This window comes from Bos grunniens, chromosome 19 (genome assembly GCF_055505025.1).
Source record: "Bos grunniens cultivar Pamir isolate PY7600 chromosome 19, Bosgru_T2T1.0, whole genome shotgun sequence".
Taxonomy (NCBI): Eukaryota; Metazoa; Chordata; class Mammalia; order Artiodactyla; family Bovidae; genus Bos; species Bos grunniens.
The window spans coordinates 17,815,727-17,838,461 of NC_141183.1; the positions used below are offsets into that span (position 1 = coordinate 17,815,727).

Below are 22,735 nucleotides of genomic sequence, written 5' to 3' on the forward strand. Positions count from 1 at the left end.
TGTTATTTCTTTGGTGGACCCTGCAGAGAGCTGTGCACTTGAGTCCCGTGAATTGATACCCTTTGTGAGAGGATACAAAGAACCCCCTATCATGGGTACATATGCTTGCAAGCTGACACACAGGAACCTTTCCAAGCATCCAGCAAGACTATCTTTCCTAGATGAGAAACACTGCTCCTTGTTGGAGAGACTGAAGACATTTTCACTTGCAATCTAGCTTACCCAGCAAAACAACACAGCAGTGGCGTATATAAATACAGTTGCTTATTCTCCCGCCTTGAAAATAACACCAGATCAGTGTACTGACAGCCAATGTCATCTTTTGGATCTGGTAATCATTTTGGCAAAATGTCTTTGATTTATACATTCAAAGTATCAAAAAATGCAAAACAACCTGTTAAGCTCATTGAATTATACCTCTCACTTCCTAAATAAGGAACATGGGGCTCAAAGACGGGGAGAGAGTAGCAGAGCAAGGAAAAGTACGAGAATCTAAGACTTCTGACTCCCGAGTCAATTCTAACTATTTTTATAGTTTTTCCAAGTTAATAGGTCAGAGTTCAACCAGTTCCCTGTGTTTCTTGATGAACTCTCTGATCTACTGATGATTAGTTAACATCTAATTTGTCCAAGAGCACAGTCTGGTTCTCAAGTGCAGTGTGAAAGTTTATGACACTCACCTGATTTTTTTCTTCTGCCCTCCCATCCCCCACAATCTTATTGTTATTGGTTCTCTGTTTCAAGTCGCTAAAGCATGGCCAGCTCTTATAATTCTTTCCTTTCCTCAAGTTGGAAAAAACTATTTCTTCTAATTAACTATGAAGGGAGGTAGCAGGGCACAGTGGTCTAATTAACTGTGAAAAAGTTAAGACATCATTTCTTATTGTCTTGTGTAAATATAAAGAGAAATATAGTGGAGACATAAAAGCATCAGAGTCCCTATTTGGGAGAATCTCTCTTCTTACAGAGCGCTGTTATTATTACCTGTTCTGAGGAAATATTGTGGTAGACAGAAGACGTTCAAGGTTTAAAAAAAAAAAGACCGAATTTCAGGCACAATTCATTCAAATTCCATATTTATACTGTCTAAAATGAACACCGGGTAAATGACAAAAGGTTGTTAAGAGATAAACTTACCTTTATACATAAACATACTTAATAATAAAATTATATAAAGACATAGAAACTATCACAATTCACTATACATTTGAATGAAATCTTAAATCTGAGCTTTCCAGGCAAAACAAATTAAATGTAAACATCAAGGTCGATCATTTCCAGGTGCTAGGAAACAAGTGCGCCCACAATGAAAAGCCTGAATTCACAAAGAACTTGAACTCAGAACCCGCTACACATCACTGATCTTCCCAGGGGGAAGGCCAGTACCTGCGCTGGGGGCTCTTCTGTACGTTTTCACCCAAGCGGGTCTGGAAGCATAAAGTTAAAAGGTCATTAAAGGGTAGAGATAAGCAGGAGCTCAATGGTTAAAAGTATCAAAATCTTTGCTACATAGTCCAGAGCAAACAGCCAGCTGTGATGAGATTCGCAAAAGGAGCCCTGCTGAAAGTCACCAGCAGACACGTGCTACATGGACAGTCACTGGCCCCCACCGCCCCCGGCAGCTCGAGTCCAAAATGGCGCCCCGCCCGCCCCTGACAGCCGCCGAACCCGCGCGCGTCCGGCGGAGCGGGGGCGCCGGCGCTGGGGACGCGGCCGGGCGCGCGCGCGCGCGCGTCAAGGTGGCTGCGCGCCTGCGCGAGGGCGGGCGGCGGGCGCGCGCGGCGGGGGCGGGCTCTGCCTAGTGCCGAGCTGCAGCGACGGAGCCGGACGTGTCCGCGAAGATGGCGGGCCGGGTGAGTGCCGGCCCGGGAGCCGTGGCTCGAGGCGGGGGTGCCAGGCTCGCGGGCAACGGGAGGTCCAGACGGCCTCAGGGGAGGGGAGTGAGTCTGAGCAAATGGGGTGTTGGAGGGAGCGGCAGGCCAGAGAAGGTGGGAAGTGGGGAGTGGTGGCAGGGGACTAGCCCTCCTCAGAAACTCCTTCCCCCTTAGGAAGCTCGAGGGGAGGAGACCCCCTAGCAACCCAGGTCTCCCGGGTCTCCTTTAATTCTCCCATTCCATCCCTTGGGGCTTGTCCCCTTAGCTTCTTAGGGTAGTCTCAGGCTCGTGGCCGTCCCAGCCCGGGTCGGAGGGCTCGAGGGGTTTCTCCGCACCCTTTTACGAGGAGGGCTTGTTAGGTGCCTTCTCTGGAACAACTGCGGGGCATCTGTCCGCTCCACTGGGTCAGGGGCTGTGACAGGGACCATTAGGAACCCCATTCCTGGTTGTTCACAATCAGAGGTCTCGGGAAAGGAGGAGGGGGGTGCAAATGACTTTGGCTGTTAACCCTCGGCCATCAGGGGGACGTGTCACTGCCGGCTGAGGCAGAAATGCCTTGAGCTTGGAGTGGGGATGGATTTGAGGTGTCACGTTTTGCTTTTATGAATGACAGTCGTTTTGAATGCAGCAGGGTATGTTGTAGTTTCAGGGTTTTAAATTTTACTTCCTCCTTTAGCCTCTGAGATCGCGGTGTAGTATGGGTTTGGCTAGGGGAGATAGGACCGGTTCTGTGCTGTACTGCAGTGTGCGTTGAGCAAAAACCTCTCTGAGGGATGGATCCTGCCTAGAGATTACTGGTCATAAACCTGGGGACGTTAACTGCGTCATTAGGGGATAAGGATGTGTTTGACTGATTTATTTCTACTGGAATATTTGAATAAGTTTGCATAGGTTATGCATACATGCAAATAGACTCCCTGAACACAGTTGTAAGTCAGGAGATTCTAGAGTGCGAAGAGACGTTAAAGGTCATTTAATTAGGTCTCTTTCTCTTCTTTTCCCCACAGCCTTATCTTTTATCTGCAGCTACTTCCTTCACAACAACTCCCTCCACCTGTGCTTCAGAGTCTGTCTCTCCCCATCTTCTAAGGAACCCCATTCCCGTGTGTTCACCTGCTCCCTTTTAACAACAAACTCAGGCTTTTTCCATCTCACCCCCACAGCTGTCACCTTTTCTCTTCCCGCCTTACAGCCAGGAATCTTGACAAGAATTGTCTTATGTATTTGTCTCCCATTTGCCTTTCTCCCACTCATTCCTCAACCCACTGCAGTCTGATTTCTGGTCCCATCATCCCAGTGAAACATGCCTCTAAACTTAATTGATGTTTTTCATTCCTTGTCTTGCTGGATGTCTCAACAGCGTTTGACATTGTTGACCGTTGCCTCCTTCATGGAAAACGCTCTTCCCTTGGCTTCAGCCTCCCTCCAGTTTTTAGTCAGACCACTCTTTTGCAGACTCACCCTCCTCTACTCTGTTATTCAATGCAGATGTTCCTCAGGGCTGTCTCCTCAGTCTGTGCTTTCTCCCTAGGCAGTCTCTTCTAAGCCCAGTTTCAACTACTGTCTATATGCCAGTGATACTCAGTGTTTTACTCCCAGTCCAAACCCGTTCTTTAAATTCCGGATCAATATGCCAAACTATTTAAAACCAAGACACCTCACACTCATCTTGTTCAAATAAACCCATGGTCTTATCCCATCTAATATTTTTACAGTTTCCTATATCAGTGAATGGCATCACAATCCATCCATGTATATAGGTTAGAAGCCTGGCAGATGGGGAGTGGGTCATTCCTTATGCTTCTCCGTCACCATATCCTTTGTCCCCAAGTAAAATTCATCACTGAGTTCTGTCCCCACCCCACGCCCCCCCCCCAAAAAAAGGGAATTAATTATTAGAGCCAAAGAATCTGGCTTGGGCATTGCTGCTTTAAACCGTATCCAAACACCCACTAGACTAGTTACATGGGTTCTGTCATTTTAACATCCTAAAAATCTCTCCAGTCTATCCATCCACCTCTTTACATCTTCATTTCCACCTGCTTTTCCCGAAGCACTATCATTTCTGGCCTGGACTACTGCAGGAAGCTCCCAAGTGGTCTCCTTATGCCATTCACCACGTTGATTATTCTCTCTGATGCAAATTGCTACTTAATCCCCCCTTTAGTAGCATCTCATTACTTTTGGGAGAAGACCAAATCCTTAACTGGGCCTTTAAGGCCCTTTGTGGTTCTGCTCCTACATCTCTACTCACTGCCTTACTCTCTATGCTTGGGTTATATAAGCCTTTCCAATCCTTGAACCTCTTATCACAAGGACTTTGCGTGTGCTGTTTCTTTCTTTATGATGTTCTGCTCGCAACCGTTTACCTCCTACTCACAGATCACTCAGCTACTCAAGGGAGGCCTGTTCTGATCCCATACCAAGTCAGATCCCGTGTTAATATGCTCTTCTCTCTCTTTTTAAACTTTTTATTTTATATTGGAGTATAGCCTATTAACAATGTTGTGATAGTTTCAGGTAGACAGCAAGGGGACTCAGCCTCACATATACATGTATCCATTCTCCCCCAAACTCCCCTCTCCATACGTTCTTGAAGAACTGTATTCCTTTCCTTAGAGATTTATCTGACATTTAAAACTTTTTAGCGTGATTACTTGTCTCCACTGCTAGACTTTGCTCTCCACGAAAGCAGAGACCATATTAGTTTTGTATTCACTGTCGTCATCAGTGCTTTGTATCTGCCTGGGACCAAGGTGCTCAATACATTTTTGTTGGAAATGAATCTAATCTCTGTCTTAATACTTTAGTGATAGAGGGTGCTACACCATAAAGCTAGCCCATTTTAGTGTCATATTAGAAAAGTCTTTTTTGTATGGGGTTCCATGTAATTTTTATACATATGATTTCTGCTGTTTGAAACTGTAAAACTAAACAATTCCTTTTTCATATGATAACTCCCTCGCTGTTTGAAAACAGGTTACATATTCCCTTAGATTTTTCTCTTTTGCAAATTAAACATCCCCAATTTCTCAAATATCCTCTATTCTAAATCCTTCATGATTTAGGTGACTTTGCTTCGGAAATGTTCTTTTTTGTCAGTGTTTCTTCTATTGATAAAATGTGCTCAAGAGTCTAACATGGTGATCAGTGAAGAATCTCCTTGAACTAGTATTCTCTGATGCTGGACAATACCATTACTAATCCAGGCTAATTTGCTTTTTTTCCTGCAGTAAATCACACTCTTGGCCCATACTGAGTGCTCAGTGCTCAGTAGTGTCTGACTCTCTGCAACTCTATGGACTGTAACCCACCAGGCTCATCTGTCCATGGGATTTTTCAGGCAAGAATACTGGAGTGGACTGCTATTTCCTCCTCCAGGGGATCTTCCCTACCTAGGAATTGAACCCATATCTCCTGCATTGGCAGGCAGATTCTTTACCATTGAGCCATCTGGGAAGCCTGGCCCACCCATACTGAACTTAGAATCAGTTACAGCTCCAGTGTTCTTTTAAAATCAGCACCCCCCCCCCGCCCCCACCATACCCCTACATTCTAGGTATTGTGCAGTTGTTTTATTGAACCTAAGTGTGAGACCTTACATTTATCCCCTTTGCAGTTCACTTTTTTGGGGTCGGTTTCTGCTGCCTATTGAAGATTTCTTTGATTCTTTCATTTTATGCAACACAGTTGTGCTCTGTTCCAGTGTTGTTTCATCCATAGATCAGTAGGTTTAATGACCCTGCTTTCTGTGCCTCCATTCTAGCCACTGATAAAAGGTAGGATACAATGGGGTCAGAAGCAGGCCTTGAGCATGCTGCTAGAGACCCTCTTCTAGGCTGGCACATGTCAGTACATTTCAGGTACCATTGCTTAACTACAAATGTATCTCCTTTAATCCGGACAAAACCTCCCTGCAAAGTAAATAGTATTAACTTTGTTTTACTCCGAGAGAGGGGCTTAGTAACTTGCAGGTTCACAGCCCGCAAAAGGCAAGGTTAGGATTTGAACTCAGGTCACTTCCCCAATTTACTTGAAGGGTATAAAGAGTAGATTTACCTTCTTACCTAAAACATTTTAGAGTCTCTGTCAAAGTTTAATTTTTTAAAACTACCTTCTACCTTTTGGAAAATCTAAACCCCTTTGGCCCATCTCAGATTGTCTTGTCTTCTCTTCCTGTAGCCATAACTTAACAACCACCCATCCATGTTTAACAAATAGGGTGAGCCTTGTAATTCTCTTAAAATGGGTTCTGTATTTCCTCTTTGTGGGAGAAAAGCTATCTTGAGTTATTACTGCTTTGGGTTGGTTTAGTTAATTTTGGCATTCTGACATCATCTTGTAAACGGTATTTATGTTCGCTCTATAACTGAAGATTTGTTGTATCACTGTTGCTGATGATAGCATTAGTAATCTGTATTTCTTTTCCTTTGCTTTTGCTGTCCAAAAAGAAAGCATCATATTTAGTCCATCTGGGAAACTGAAAAATAAACTGTGTGATGTTATTCAATATATAGCTCCAAGGTCATCAGAACTTGGTTAATCCCTAAATTACTTTGAAGCCCCTAATCTTAAAAGTAAAGAACCTGAAAGAAAATAATTTTTGTCTTTATTGTTTTACTGTATTTGTCATATGAGAAAAATATGGAATGACAAGTTGGATACATTTTATAATACGATCAATTTAAACATATCTGGTTCCTTTTGGCTTTTCGAAAGATTCAATTAGGTAATAGATTTTCTCAGCTCTTTTAAATTTTTGCTCGTAATGAATCAAGATGCTAACGTTGTAATTCTTATTACTGACATTGACTGTAGACTCTTATTTATAAATGACCTCCATGTACAAATGGCTGCCACTGCCTCCGGCCCCCACACTGATTTTCAGAACTCTCATGCTGCAACTGCTCTGGAATCATGGAATGAGAAGCAGAGAAAAGAATCTGAAATGTAGCCTTTATAGCTAAGGAGAGCTGACTCTAGGTAGGGGGAGGCTCCTTAGTGACGTGCCTCTCATGTTACATGCCAGGTCCCTTAAACTACCACTCAAACCACTCCTGAAGAAAAAGGAAAGGGAGGAAGATAGGCTTTCCACATTGCCTGAACTTTTCTGTACTCTTCTTCTTTTTTTTTTTAGATTTTATTTATTTATTTAGCTGAACTGAGTTTTAGTTGTGGCATGCAGGAGCTTTCAGTTGCGACTTGTGGGGTCTAGTTCCCTGGCCGGGGATCGAACTCGGGCCCCCTGCTTTGGGAGCACCGAGTCTTAGACCCTGGACCACCAGGGAAGTCCCCTGTACTCTTATCTTTTAAAATTACTAGACATCTCTCATATTGGAGATTTAGCAGTCCCATTCTGAAAATATACATGCGTTAAGGAGAATAAAACCAATGGATTGTCTTCTTCATGAATCCTTATATCTGGTGGAGGTAATTTGTTTTAAGAAATAGGAGCAAGACGACGTTAAATAGGAATTGAAGGGAGAGAACACTCTTAGGTGTTGAAAAGGGTTTAGAAAGATGTTAGAAGTGAAATTTACCTCATCTGGCTGTTGGTCTGGGTCAGGCTAGCATATTGAAAAAGCTCTTGTAGTCTAGTCCAGAAACCTAACCATTTATAACATTTTATGGGTGAATGACATCTTTACTAAAGACCAGCCTTCAGATTAGAACACAGTGGTAAATTAGGGACAGTTCATGGGCAGTACCACAAGTCAAAACAAATAATTTTAAAAGTCTCCTAGTTCCATTTCTAAGTCAGGGTTTTGCAATCTTGTGTGCAACAGTTACTGTTTTTGTGTGTCACTCCTGTGATTTTATTAAGTATTTTCAAAGGCAGTACATTTTAGAAAACAGAATTGAACTCTTTACAGCACTATCAGATAGCTTCTTTCTTTTTTTTTTTTTTAATTACTGGTTTACTTTTATTTGTATAAAACAATGATTTGTGAAAATAATATGGTAGAAATTGAACCTCATGATTTTTAATGAAAAATTAATGCTAAAAGGAGAAATTCCATCTTTTGGCTCTTACTTCAGCTCAAAAATCGCTCTTAATAGGCCGATTTCACACCCTTGGACAATATTTTAGAAGACATTTAAAATGCCAATAAAACTGATTGACAGTTTTAAAATTATATATATGTATGATGGCTGGATGGCATCACTGACTCGATGGACCCGAGTCTGGGTGAACTCCGGGAGCCGGTGATGGACAGGGAGGCCGTGAAACCCAGAGGAACTGATGATTAAGGTATTCTTTATAAGTGTTTAAGTCAGACTGCAAAGGTGTAAGGTGAAAGTATATTATTTTACTGTTGGAAATTCCTGAATTGGTGGAACAGTGAACTCTTAGAAACAGCTGTGTTGGCAGTGCACTAGGTGCTTGCTGTAATGCTATTCTGAAAGGTCCATACTCTGGTTACGGTGTATCAGGGGAAAATCTCGTAATGAAGTCCTTGATCATTCAGTGTTAATGCCCTTGAATGGGCTCTGAGACCCACCTTACATTGCCTTCAATTTCCTAGTGATTCAAAGTCATGATTTCCTACTTATTTTTTTTATGATGCAAACTAGATAGTCCTTGTATGACTGTAACTATTTCTAGCTCTGTGCATTTTAAACAAGAATAAGTCATATATATCTTAAGAGATTTCAAGTATGCTATATACTTATATCCATGTGCTCACTGCCCAGGTTGTAAAAGTATTTACATATTGTGATATTTGCTTTATATCTTTTAATCCCCCAGAATAACCACTAGTCTAAAGCTGGTATAAATCCTTTCTGTTCACGTCTATGTAGGTTTGTGTCCCTAACCAATATATTGTTTTGTGTGTCTTAAAAATGTATATAATGGTGTTATATTGGGTATCTCCTTCTGCAACCTGAATTTTTTCATTTGAGATTGTCATGTTGGAATTATATAGAGTTAGTTAAGTCTGTTTATTGTGTAGTAGTCCATTTTGTAAATATACCGCAATTATCTGTTTTCTTAGAGGACAATTTAGGTGGTTTTCAAATTTTATTTCTTCTGGTATGCACAGGAGAAAATACTCATACATACAGAAATATACTTTTTTGTCTATATCTCCTTGCATATGTATGTTGAATTTCTTTAGGATATGTCTAGAGATATGGATCTATACCCTGTTTGTAGAATTGCTACATAGAATTGCTGGGTAATCAGTTACCTTTATCTTTACCTAGTTATACAAGTTTGTGTTCTTACCAACAGTGTATGATTACCTGTTCCTTGTGTCCTCTCCAGCACTTAATATTGAGATATTTTAAATTTTACAATATGATAGGTATAAAATAATACTGTTGTTTAAATTTGCAATTTTCCCTAATTACTAGTGAGACTGAGCATTTTTCATATTGATTATTAGAGTTTCCTCTTCTGTGAATTACCTTTGCATATCCTTTGCCCATTTTGTTGTTGTTGTTGAGCTGTTTAGTGATGATCTTTTCATGTATGTAGAGTTTTAGATTTAAATTTTATTGTAGTTATAACTACCCATTTTTAACCTCTGTGTATTAGTGTGCTTATATGTTTTAAGATCTTTTCCCACTTTGAAGTCAGAAAGATTTTCTTTGAAAAGGTTTAATGGTTTGCTTTTCATATTTTGGTGTTTGATTCATCTGGAATTTATTTTTGTGTTTGGTGTGAATTAAGCTAATTTTATCTTTCCCATATATATAACCAGTTGTCTGAATATCATGTACTGAGTCCATCCTTTTTCCCACTGATCTGTAATGCTACCTCTGTTTTATATCCGTTCTAAGTCCAAACTCTTTTCTGTTTCATCGTTCTATTTGTCTGTATGTGCACCACTACCAGTGTCTTAATTGCCATAGCTTAAAAATTATTCTTGCTATCTCGTAGGGTTAGCCACTCATTTTTCTTCATTTGGCATTTCTTGGCCCTTTTCCATATGAATTTTAGGAGCAACTCAGTCTCTCCTCCTTTAAATTGTTTTATGTTTAAGTTTATTGCCATTGATTTTGACTTATATTTTTTCCTTATATATCCACGGGGCAGATATAAAGATCATTTCAGTAAAACTGAGCTGAATTACTCTAAGAATCTGATAAGCTGATTTCTTTCCTCCCTCTCTTCCTCTTTCCTTCCTTTTTTTAAACCATGAAGCCAAAAAGTGCTAATAATTTATTGCAACTTTGTGCTCTATAGATTTGAAATCAAGTGAATTAGCATCAGCGGTTTATGAGTAACGCAGAGTGTTTTGGTCCTTTGCTAAATTCGGAATGAAGTGTTAAGTTCTGATGTATTTTGCACTATCTGCCATGGGGTCCCTGAGTGGGACACAACTGAGCGACTTCACTTTCACTTTTCACTTTCTTGCACTGGAGAATGGCAACCCACTCCAGTGTTCTTGCCTGGAGAATCCCAGGGACAGGGCAGCCTGGTGGGCTGCCGTGTATGGGGTCACACAGAGTCGGACATGACTGAAGTGACTTAGCAGCAGCAGCATGTAGATCTTTGGTAAGAGAAAATGGGAAAATTATTAAAGTAACAAATATGTTGTCATTTTTGAAATCCAACATTCACTTTTTTTTTAATTTAAAAATTATTATTGTTATTTTTTGGCCAAGCAACTTGCAGGATCTTGTTCCCCCATCAGGAATTGAACCTGTGCCCTGAGCAGTGAAAGTGGGGTGTCCTTATCACTGGACTGCCAGGGAATTCCCCTCACTGGTGGATTTTTTTTTAGTGTAAAGTGTTTTTTAGTGTTATGTGCATATGAACGAACGTTTTCTTACTTAGACAAACAATGAAACTAGAAATTATCATTCTTGGTCTTCCAAAAAATATCAGTTTTGGGGAGATTAAAACATTTTAGTTATCCTAGTTACTTTTCTCCTGGAGAATAGTACCAACAAAATTTTGTGAGATGATAGCAAACTTAGATCCCACTGTTTAGAACAGAGCCTGGCATGGAATGATTGTTGAATGGATGAATGACTATTTCTGATTAACCTAGTAACTTATAATTTTGGACAAGGTGTGTAGTTGTATTTTAATGTTATGTTCTCTGCCAGGCTACTGAAGTCATTAGTAATATAGCATAGATCTAATTTTAAAGAGCTACTGGCCTCCAATACAGTCCTTTTTCTTGATCTTCATTTATGAAGTCTAAGTTTTTTGTTTATATAGACTTTGAATCAGTTTACTACTTATCAAGCATCAAAATAAACTTAATTATAAACTTTTATCAAGGTAAAGGATGAAATGGACCAAGAGCATTATTGAAGCCTTCTTTCCTATATTTTCTTCTCTTCTATTGTAGAAGGAAATGAACCTTTTTTTTTTTTAAGTTTGCTTCTCTTGGTGCATTGATTCTCAAAGTAGAATCTGTAGACCAGCTAATGAGCATCACCTGAGAACTTGTTAGAAGTACAGATTCTCCCCCAACTTGATTTAATTAGAAACTCTGGGGGTGGGGCCCCTGCAATCCCTTAAGAGTTCTGTACCTGATTCTGGTGAATGCTTAAGTTGAGGACCATGGACTTAGGATTGTAAGCTCTTGGATTCAATTTCTTACAAATTGTTGACGATTCCCCCCAGATTTCCTTCCAAATGTATACTCAGCCTTGTTATTTCTACATGTCAGGGTTATTGAATTGTCTTTCCTTTAATACCTTCACCAATATCCAATTTTCAAACATTTAAGAAAACACAAGTTATTTCCTGCAGTATCAAGAATCAGGTACCCTGACTGACTTTGATATACTAGATAGCATAGTAACTACAGTTAATTTTAAAAATATTGTATTCTTGAGATTTGCTAAGACAGTAAATCTTAAGCGTTCTTACCACACACACAGTGGTAACTCTGTGAGGTGATGGGTCTGTTAATTAGCTTGTTACCATAATCATTACAAAGGTATACTTGTATCAGAATACCACATTGTATACCTTAGGCACAATTCCCATAAACCTGAACTTGTGCATGTATGCCTGTGATCCAGCTGTTCTACTGGAGAGGGTAGATGTAGGGGTAGAGGAGTGTGTGTATACATGTATATATGTGTGTATATACGTGTGTTTGTGTATAGTATAGATATCCAATAGAAATGCATAGACATGTTATTCAAAAGACATGTATGAACATATTGTTAGCAGCAGTATTCATGATTAAGAACTGGAAACAACTCATGGATAAATAGTAGTAGCATATTCATATAATTATACACTATAAATAAAAAGCAAAGAAAATGAGCTATTGCTACATGCCAAAACTTGGATGAGTCTTGTAATCATAATATTGAAGGGTAGAAGTCAGACATGGAATAATACATGGTATGCTAAGTTGCTTCAGTTGTGTCCAACTCTGCGACCCTGTGGACCGTAGCCCACCAGGCTCTTTTGTCCATGGGATACTCCAGCCATGAATACTGAAGTGATTGCATTTATATAAAATTTTCAGCAGGCTGAACTCATCTGTTTGATTTCTGTCTCTGGTGGTAGAAACAAGAGAGTGATTTTTTTTAGATAAATTGAACTTCATCAAAATTTAAAATTTTCATATATCAAGGGATACTACCAAGACATGAAGAGAGAGCCAACAAAATGTGAGAAAATATTTAATAATCATATGTCTGATAAAAGTCTAGCATCCAGAATGTATAAAGAACCGTTACAATTCAACAATAAAAAGAAACCTGATTTTTAAATGGGCAGAGGATTTAAATAGATACTTCTCCAAAAAAATATGTGAAAATAACCAACAAGCACATGAAAGATACGTGTTCACCATCATAGTCATTAGAGAAATAAAAATCAAAACCACAGTGAAATGCTACCTCACACCCACTAGGATGGCTATAGTTTAAAAAAGGTGACGATGTAGAGAATTTGGGATGCTCATATACTGCTGGTGGGAATGTGAAATGGTGCAGCCATTGTGGGACACAGTTTGGCAGTTCTTCAAAAAGTTAAACACAGAATGATCCAGCAAGTCCAGCAAGTGACTGAAAATGTATGTTCATAGATAAACTTGTACATGAATGTTCATAGCAGCATTATTCGTAATAGCCAAAAAGTGGAAATTATCCATCAGCTAGTATAGATAAAACAAATGTGGGTTATCCATGTGATGCACCGTGATCCAGCCCTGGAAAGGGATGGTGTGCTGTCACGAGCAACAGCATCGATGATCTTGCGAACATTATGCTGAGTGAAAGAAGCTAGTCACAAAGATGACAGATTGTATGATTCTATTTATATGAAATGTTCAGAAGAGGCACGTCCATAGAGATAGAAAATAGATTAGTGGTTGCCAAGGGATGAGGGAGGCGAGCATCGGGACTAACTGATAATGGGTATAGGGTTTCTTTTTGGAGGGCTGGAAGTGTCCTGGAATTAGAGAGAGGTGATGATTACACGGCATAGCGGATATACTAAAAACCACTGAAGTGAGGGTTTCTACCTCCTTATACATTTGAGATGTATGCCTTAAGATGCTTCTGTAAGCTTAAGAATAGGATGCTGTGATCCTTAAACAGGACCAAATGGAGCTCCAGTATGTACTTGAGTCAAATTCGAGGTAGCTGTGGGATTAAAACACAGTCTTTTAGTTTATTCACCTAGAAATCAGACTTTTTTTTCCTCTTCTAAGTGTACAAAATTCAGAATGAGTCATGTTTAAAAAATCATTTAGAGAGAAGTAATATTCTTGTGTTATGAGAAAACAAAAATGTTAGCTAGAGTGAGGCAAATAATGTTCTTTAGATTTTGGCAGTAGGAAAGAGAATTGTGAGCTAGGGTGTTTGCAGGTGTGTAAAGCTTTTAAAACAGTGCCTCGCAGGAAATAAGCTCTCAAAACACATTAGCTATTATTATTGACACTGTCCCCCGCCCCCAGCCACCAAGTGGATAATCGGTTGTCTCAATGCCTTTTATTGAATTGTTCAGCTTTCCTCTACTGTTTCTAAATTTTACCTATTAAGTTCTTGCCTGGTTCTGTTTCTGGATTGCTTTTTCTACTTCATTGAACTGTTTCTATACTAGTACTATGTCGTTTTTTGTGTGTTTTTTTGAACTGTACCAGGCAGCCTGTGGGATCTCAGTTTCCTAACCAGGGAGGGAACCCAAGCTCTCAGTGAAAGCCCAGAACCCTAACCACTGGACTGCCAGGGGATTCCACTACATTGGTTTAATTACTGTGTGTGGTGTGTCTAGTAGGGCCAGTCTCATTCTTTCTGAAATTTTGCTTGGCTGCTTTCACAAGTTAGAAAAGACTTTGTTCCCCTCTCATTTTGCCTACTACGTTTACTTTGCCGGTTACAGTTTAGATTGAGTTTGCTAAAGTCCCATTGGGATTTTCTGATAATTACATTAAATATATAGGTTAATTTGGAGTTGATGATATCCTTACAGTATGTGCTTCTGTTGGTTTTCCTCATATGGATCTTATATTGATTAACTTTCTAGATATATTTCTCAAACTATTTTTTTAATTCCAGAAATATTTATTGAGTGCCTGTTATATTGTTCCAGGTACTTCTCCAAATTTTAAAGTAATGTATTTTGAGGCATTAATGAACTTTCCCAAATTAATGCAGTCATGGAGAGGAAATTATTCACAAAGCCAAGGACTCAGTTAACTAGTTTATGATTTGGTGTTCATTTTAATGCTGAATCATTGGTTAATCCACCCAGTATAAACAAAATTTTAACTCTTTGTATATTTATCAAAAGATTCTGTGCTTCAGAGCATATTTTGTAATTTCTTACTGAGCTTATTAATAAAAAGTATGTTTTCTTAATTTATGGACAAAAATCCTTGTCACACTGTCACACTGTAGTCAAAGAAAACTAGATTTAACCAACATGGTTTAATTATGAAGAAAAAACACAATAAGCAAATTATGAGACCTTGTCTTATATTTTCGTGAATAATGACAGTATCCTTACAGTTATTTTCCTGATGTGTGTGAGGTCATCACTGTTTGTGCAGAAACAAAAATCTGAAATGACATATACCATCAATTAACTTTAATACAAAACTTTTAATTTGGCTAGTAAGGTAACACCTATTTATTTTTTAAGTTGGAAAATGCAGAAAAGAGGAAAATTAATTAAATCACTCATAGTCCCATTTTCCAGTCACAGTTGTTTTTTACATTTTGGTGTGTTTTTATTTAATTGCTTTGCTATACTTAAAAAATCAAACTGTAAAGTAAAATTTATATACATGTGTATATATACACACACACACACACGTATATGTATACTGTCCTGTGATTTGAATATTGTGAACATGTATGAAGTAGACATGTTTTACGTAGCTATCATTTTGAAATAGGACTTTTAATTTGCTTCTAATTCATCACTGTAAAGTAATGACATAGAGGACAACTTTGTACATAAAAGTTCTCTATATTTTAAATTATTTTCCTAAGATAAGGGTTATTTATTGTAAAAATAGTTCCAACCATTCAGAACTCTGAAAAGTGAGGATGTTTCACTTATACCTTCTTGTTTCACCTCAATGATAACTACTGTTAACAATTTACTATGTCTTTTGTAATTAAAAACCGTGCTCTACATACTATTTTTAATACTGTTTTATACCTTTTTAAAACTTAGCACTATATTGTGGATATTCCCCTTGTCAGTATGTACAGAGGTACCTTGACCTTTTAGATTGCTGCATACTTGTAATGCTTTTAACCATGGTGCTATTCATGGCATTTATTTAGCTTTAGGTTGTGAATTTTTTTTTCTATTACAAACGATTATTGCATATCTCTATGATGGTCATAATAGCTGAGGTTTATTGAGTATTTACTCAGTACCAGGTAAATCATAGTATCTCCTTTAATCCTCTTCTGTATGTTTGGGTAGGTGTGGATTTTTTCCCATGTCCTCATGTTTCTGTTCCTGTCCAGAGGGAGAGTAGAACTTTAGATCAAATTTCTTGCCTCTTAAGGAAGAATTATTACAGAGGAAAAAAAAAGTCTTAACTCTTCTCCAGAGGAAGAATTGCCAATCTTAGTATGAGACACACACAGGAGTGTAGGTTTTATAGTTCCTTCTTTTACATTCTGGGCCCAGGACTAGCAGGCCAGTATGGTCAGTAACCTTAGACTGACCTTTTAGAGGTAGATCTGGCCATTCTCCTAGTTTGTGATTCCTACAGTTGAGATGAGACCTTGTTGGAAAGTGAGCTGTCTGTCCTGGAAACCTAGCTATCTCTCTTTCAGTAGGCAAGAGATTGGGTCTCTTGATTAGGTCTTTGTTGCATGAGTGTAGGTACCTTATGGGAGAAGGCAATGGCACCCCACTCCAGTACTCTTGCCTGGAAAATCCATGGATGGAGGAGCCTGGTAGGCTGCAGTCCATGGGGTCGCTAAGAGTCGGGCACAACTGAGCGACTTCACTTTCACTTTTCACTTTCATGCATTGGAGGAGGAAATGACAACCCACTCCAGTGTTCTTGCCTGGAGAATCCCAGGGATGGGGGAGCCTGGTGGGCTCCCGTCTATGGGGTCGCACAGAGTCGGACACGACTGAAGCGACTTAGCAGCAGCAGCAGCAGGTACCTTATATCCAAACTATATTTTGTAGTTTGAACATTTATACTGTCTTTTCAATGGGAATTATTGGAGATTGCCCAACCATTAAAAAAACCAGACTGTCATTTCTCAGCTTCACTGAGGTATAACCTCTGCACAATAAAATCTGATCAAGACATAGAACTATCTCAAAAAATTACTTCTTGCTTTTTTGCTGTCCATTTCACCCCCATCCCAGTTGATCACTGATTCTGTGTGTATATGGTTATTCTAGATTAATTTTGCCTCTTCTGAGATTTCATCTGATTATAAGATGAGGCTTAAATAACTTAAGCACCTGGCTTTACTCAGCATTATGTTTTGAGGTTTACGCATGCCGTTACATATATCAGGACGTGGTTTCTTTTTAATTGCTGGGTGGTGTCTATTGTATGCCTGTGCAACAGTTTGTTTATCCATCGACTGTTGGCAGACCTTTGTGTTGTTTCCATTTTTGATTTATGAATAAAGTTGCTGTGGACATTTGTGTACAAGTCATCGTTTTCATTTCTCTTGACTTAAAACCTAGGGATAGATCTGCTGGGGCACACTGGCCTTTTAAGAAACTGCCTCACACCTTTGCCAGTATTTAGTGCTGTCAGCTTTTTACATTTTCCTTTGTGTGTTTGTGTGTGTTTCTTTTGAATACCAAAATGGGAAGTCTTTTCTTTTTTTTTCCAATATAATTTTGTAAAGGAATTGTAAGGCCTTACAGGATGTCAGGAGGTTCATCTATGTGAATAGTTACTAGTCTGAGATGCATAATGTGAAGGGTGTTCTTACAGGCTCTCCTCAAGATTACTATAGGACATACAAGTTTGACTTATTTCTACCTATCACTTTAGTCCTGCAGAACTTCAGAATTTTAATAGAAATTATTATTTCAGGAGTCATAGCAGAGTGATTCCGTAGGCCTGAAGACAGGTTATTACTGATGGCCTTTCTCTCACTGCTTTAGACTAGCAACGTCCAATAAAACTGTATGCAGTGATCCCTAATAGCCACGTGTGGCTCTCGAAATGTGACTAGTGCACCTGAAGAACTGAGTTTTAAAATTTTAACTAGTTTTAATTTTAATAACGTGTCTAGTGGTTATTTTATTGCACAGTACATTTCTAAAATGTTATTTTTCACGAAACACATAGTTGAGCGAGACTTGTTAGTTGAGCTGTCTCTGGAGCAGGTTCATATAGGTTGTCCTACTTCCCTTTCCTGTGGAGGAATTTGTGTCTCTGGAGACATGTAACCTAGGCCTGAAGCACCACAGAGAAGACCAGTGGATTCATGAGTGTTGCAGTTATTTGTAATGAGGTCTTTTAATTCGGTACTGCACGCTTTGTTTTTGTTTTTGTTTTTTTTTAATTTTGCCCTACTAATTCTTCAGTAAAAAATAAAGCATATACTTAAAAATCTAATTTTTAAAGTGAACCTTTGAATGAAAGTATGTTATTTAAATTTGAAAAACGGCAGTGTTGTCCAGAGGGGTCCTGGTTACACCCCTCTCCCATTTTTTTGAGGGATGAGAAGAAGCCAGTTCTCTTCCTATACTTTAAAGGCTCTCACATAAGTAATGATGTAATTAGTTAGTCACTCAGTTGTGTCCGACTCTTTGCGACTTGATGGACTGTAGCCCTCCAGGCTCCTCTGTCCATGGAATTCTCCAGGCAAGAGTATTGGCATGAGTTGCGTGCCCTTCTCTAGAGGATCTTCCTGATGCAGGGTTTGAACCTGGGTCCCATGCATTGCAGGCAGATTCTTTACCATCTGAGCCACCAGGGAAACTCAATGATACAATTACTTCTGCTAAAGTTTCCTTTAAAGGTTTGTTGAGATTTTCATACTTTTGAGAAGCAATGAATTAATTTTTTACATTTCAAGTTATTAAGGAAAACATTTTATAGTCTTTAGACAGTTAATTGTTCTAGTAACTCAAATAGTTAAACCTATAACTAAAATTTCCTGTCAGTTTCAATCTGTTCATTTCATAGTAGTTATGTGGACATTGTGGCTGGGCTTTTGTCATTGTTTCCTAGAGGCAAGGTCAGTATTAGAAAAACTGTGGAATTTTCCTTTGCCATTATTGTGATAAGTAAACAGCATTTATTTATAGGGACTTATATTCTGATGAGAAAATGAGATATCCTGCTTGGCTTGCCATAAAAACACAGATGCTTCTAGATTCCAGTAGGGAGGCCTTTTGCTCATAGCATCTGTTTCAGTTACCCAGCCAGATGACTTCTACAGACTTTTTCGCTCTTTTAAAGGACACCAAATCTTTGACAAGAAAGCAAGTTCACAAAGGAAAAGGTTAAGTTAGCGTTTTGTAAATTTTTAAATAACTTTGGGTGTATCGATTCTGTGTTAGTTAAATTGTATCACTTCCTAAATAACCTTGAAATGTCCTTTGCATCCATGTTCTTTGAATTGTTTATTCTGCTGTTGAGGTAGATTGTATTGATCCATAAGTTCTTCTGTTCAACAAATGTTTGATGAGTGCTGACTGTATCCAGGCCCTGTCTTAGCCTTGAGAACCGTAGACATGAACAGGGTACAGTCTCAGTCCTTGAGAGTCTTATGTCTTTCATGCAGTATAAACAGACAGTGAAAATATTCTTCCATTTGACATTTGTCTTTTCAGGAGGGGAAGGTGTTTAGGAAGGTCTTCTAGAATACGTAATTCCTGAGCTGAGAAATTGTGGGACGAGTAGGTGTTGACTAGGCAAGGGGCTTGGAGTTAGGGAAGAGAGTAGAATGTAAGAGAAAGAAGCTTTTGTAGGTGAGAGAGACCCCCGGGGTGAGTGGGAAGCAAGGTCTGCACATTTGGTCAGGTGGCTGGTCAAACTGTGACTGTGGGCAGAACTACTGTCTCATTCGGAAAGCAGACTTGTGACCTGAACCTTATTTGTGTCGTGTTCTAAATTATACCCCGAAGGATTATCCTGCAAACCCTTCAGGTGCACATGCCCCACTTTAGAGTCCATTGCTCTGAACGGCTGGGATAGCTGTGTTGAAACTAGCCTTCTAGTTTCAAACAAAAGCAAAGCAGAGTAATTTATTTCCCTCTATAAATTTGTATTTGGAAGACAAATTTATGGAGAATCAGCTTTGGCTTGATGTTTGAAGAATGAGCACGTTAGTCATAAACAGACTACGAATGTCATATCTCACTAACTAGGAAACCCTAGAGGATGGAGGAAAGATTATTGGTTACATACCTTGTATGAAGGAATGTTTTTCTCATTGCTGTTGGCCAAAAGGACAGTTAATTGCCATTTTATATTAAATATACCTGTAATTATTTTTGTTGGGAGATACTTGGAAGATAGCTTTTATTAGTCTATAGGAGATATGGTTCATACTACTTGGAATCTCTTATGAAGAAATGTTTTTTCATGATACACTTTATCAAATTTATATCATCGCATTTTTATCAGTCAGAATCTTTTATTTTTTGAAGAAATGGAAAACCCAACCCAAGTAAGCTTGAAGGAAAGGGGATTTATTGACTCAGCCAACTTTCAGAACTGGTCTCCAGGGCTTTAACTTCTTTGTCATGTCTGAGTTTCAAGGTATCTGCCTTTCTCACCTTTGCTTTCTCTGGGATAGTTTTATTCTTTCAGAGCAGAAAGTCCTTCTTCATGTGGTAGTGATATAAGGGAGAGTACCTGCCTTCTAGCACCTGTCTATGTAAAATCCTATGGATGGATTAGGACTCTGATGATGGCCTGTGTGCTGTGATTGGCAGGCCCACAGGAGCGCATGGAATGGGAAAGGAACAGTTTCTGAAAGGCAGGATTTGCTATTACCACAGAGGAAGGGGTGCCAGGAGTCAAAAACATTGTGTTTATTACAAGTAATAGGAAATAGAGAACAGGAAGGCATAACATATTCTTTAAGGATATAAAAGGTGATTTAATTTTGTTTTCCTAATCATTCATTCTTATAGAGTATGCAAGCTGCAAGATGTCCTACAGATGAATTATCTTTAACTAACTGCGCAGTTGTGAATGAAAAGGATTTCCAGTCTGGCCAGTGAGTATCTGACTTCATTTTCTTCTTACCTGCAAAGTGGTATTTTAGAAACTTGTCAAGAGTTTTTTTTTTTTTTTTTTTTTTGAAACCTTGGAGTGTAAGTTTTTAAATTCCTCTTGCTGAATTGGAAAATGGAAGAGATGAAAAAGAGTTGTATATTTACTGCATCAAATTTTGGTAAATATAGTGTTTTCTAAGTCATGCATAATTTTTTATATGTAACTTTATTTTTCCATTGGTTTTCTTAGCAGAGCTAAGCATACTGGTTGTATGACTCATTATATAGCGTAGTCATTAGGTTTTTGGCTCTGGAGCAGATGGTCTGCGTTTGGATCCTGGCTCTGCCTATTACAAACTGGGTGACTGTGGGTAGGTTATTTACCCTGACTGTGCCTCAGTGTGTCGACCTGTACAATGGGGATGACGACACCATCTTCCTCAGGGTATGTGTGAATATTGAGTTACACAAATAAATCACTTAGAACAGTGCCTACCACATTAGTAGGTCCTTAACAAATATTAGCTGTTTGATCATTGTTACTCTGACAACCCAAGAGACAAGAAAATTGGAAGATGATCAACTGTAGAATCTTAACAAGCATTTTTCATGGTCATTTAAAAAAATACACATATTTATTTTTTAATTGAAAGTTAATTGCTTTTCAGAATTTTGTTATTTTCTGTCATACAACATGATTCATTGTCATTTATTTCAGTTCATTCACATCACCCACTGCCCAAACTTCTAAATACCATGCTACCAAGTTCAGTGCCATCCACAGTGCTTCTAAGGTTGGTAGAAATAAGGACATGAAGGGGCAGTACCAGAAGGCAGGCTAGGGAAATGAGGAAGGAAGTGGGATTTTAGCTGAGCCTTTTTCTGTTTTTAAAACTATCTTCGAAATACGTAAGTCTCACAGAATTAGAATTGCTGTTTGTGGTTTTTGTCCTCAGAGTAGAGGGCTACATTACGTGATAGTATTACCATTCTTTCCAGTCCTAAAAGTTCTGTGATGTAAAACTTTCTACATATAAACTGGACTATATATTATATATAATCAGTGTGAGAATTTGCTTATGGAATTCTTTTACATGTCAAGTGTTTACTACACATGATGGGGTTACTTAAAATATAGTGGCTATAAGGAACTTGTGTCCTACTGACAAAATGGTATGTATAGAAATGTTAGCCATTAATATTTTTTAAAATTATAGTATTCTAATAAAAAAAGATAGTGTTGCTGTAACAAGAGTTTGAAGCTTCTGTCTCCTACACAGTCTTCTGAGTTTCTTGGTATAGGAGATTTATCATAAGATAACTATATTTCATCTGTTTACTTGCTGTGTTTACTTCTGAGCAGGGTGAATTAGAACAAAATGCTTTGAAATAGTGAATATTGATATCTATATGAAAGCTGATATATTTCATGAAAATTTTTCATTTTTACCACCTTTTAAATTTTATAGGCTGTTTTTCTTTCAACCTGTTGTGGAAATCTGCAAAGAGATTTAAGGAATAGTCCTAAAAACTTTTTTTGGACTGCCATATCCATGGCTCTTCTATCTCTGGTTCTTGTTCCTTTAGTCTAGTTAGTGTGTGAAATAATTCTCAGGAGAGGAAATTCATCTAATTTTTACTTAGCGTCAAGTAAATCAGTGCCTTCAATTTTATGTAAACTGGAAATGTAATGAGGTTGATGTTTTGAACGGCATGTACTGTCTTGAACTTGGTCTTGATTCTGCTTGATGTCTGTTTGGCCCAAGGTGGTCCTTACACCTAGAAAACATTGTGAATTGCTGACAATTTGTGGTCCTATTTCTTCAGGACTCATATAATGCCATGCTTTCACTCGGTCCTCATCAAGCATCATCTGTTGGAAATGAGCATATTAGAGTTGATGTTCTTTATTTCCTTTGACATGGAGTGTTGACTGTGTTTCTGTCTTGTAGGCACGTGATTGTGAGGACCTCCCCCAACCACAGGTACACATTTACACTGAGGACACACCCATCTGTGGTTCCAGGGAGCATTGCATTCAGCTTACCTCAGGTAACTAGGAAGTGAATTTATTCTCCTCTAATCTTGAAAGTTGTAGAAGAATCAATTCATTTAAAGCAAGCTGTATCACCCTGTAGTGGTATTGATTCATATTGATGAAAACGATCTAGGTGTTATATAAGGAATTTAAAGATACGTTCTTAATTGCCAATTTTTACTGTATCTGTATTTTATTGCCTTGATTTTT

General features: G+C 38.6%; 1 protein-coding gene across 5 annotated transcripts in view; it reads left to right on the forward strand.

The window, feature by feature from the left end:
• Positions 1-1,796: 1,796 nt before the first annotated feature.
• NSF (N-ethylmaleimide sensitive factor, vesicle fusing ATPase) overlaps positions 1,797-22,735 on the forward strand; it is a 150,319-nt gene continuing 129,380 nt past the window's right edge. For all 5 annotated transcript variants that reach the window (XM_086357213.1, XM_086357209.1, XM_086357212.1 and 2 more), the window contains exons 1-3: positions 1,797-1,853; positions 20,404-20,489; positions 22,440-22,539. Coding sequence is in view for 3 of the 5 variants with exons in the window: in XM_086357209.1 (XP_086213335.1) it covers positions 1,842-1,853; positions 20,404-20,489; positions 22,440-22,539 (198 nt within the window). In the remaining 2 variants the exon portion in view is untranslated. The remainder of the gene's footprint in view (positions 1,854-20,403; positions 20,490-22,439; positions 22,540-22,735) is intronic.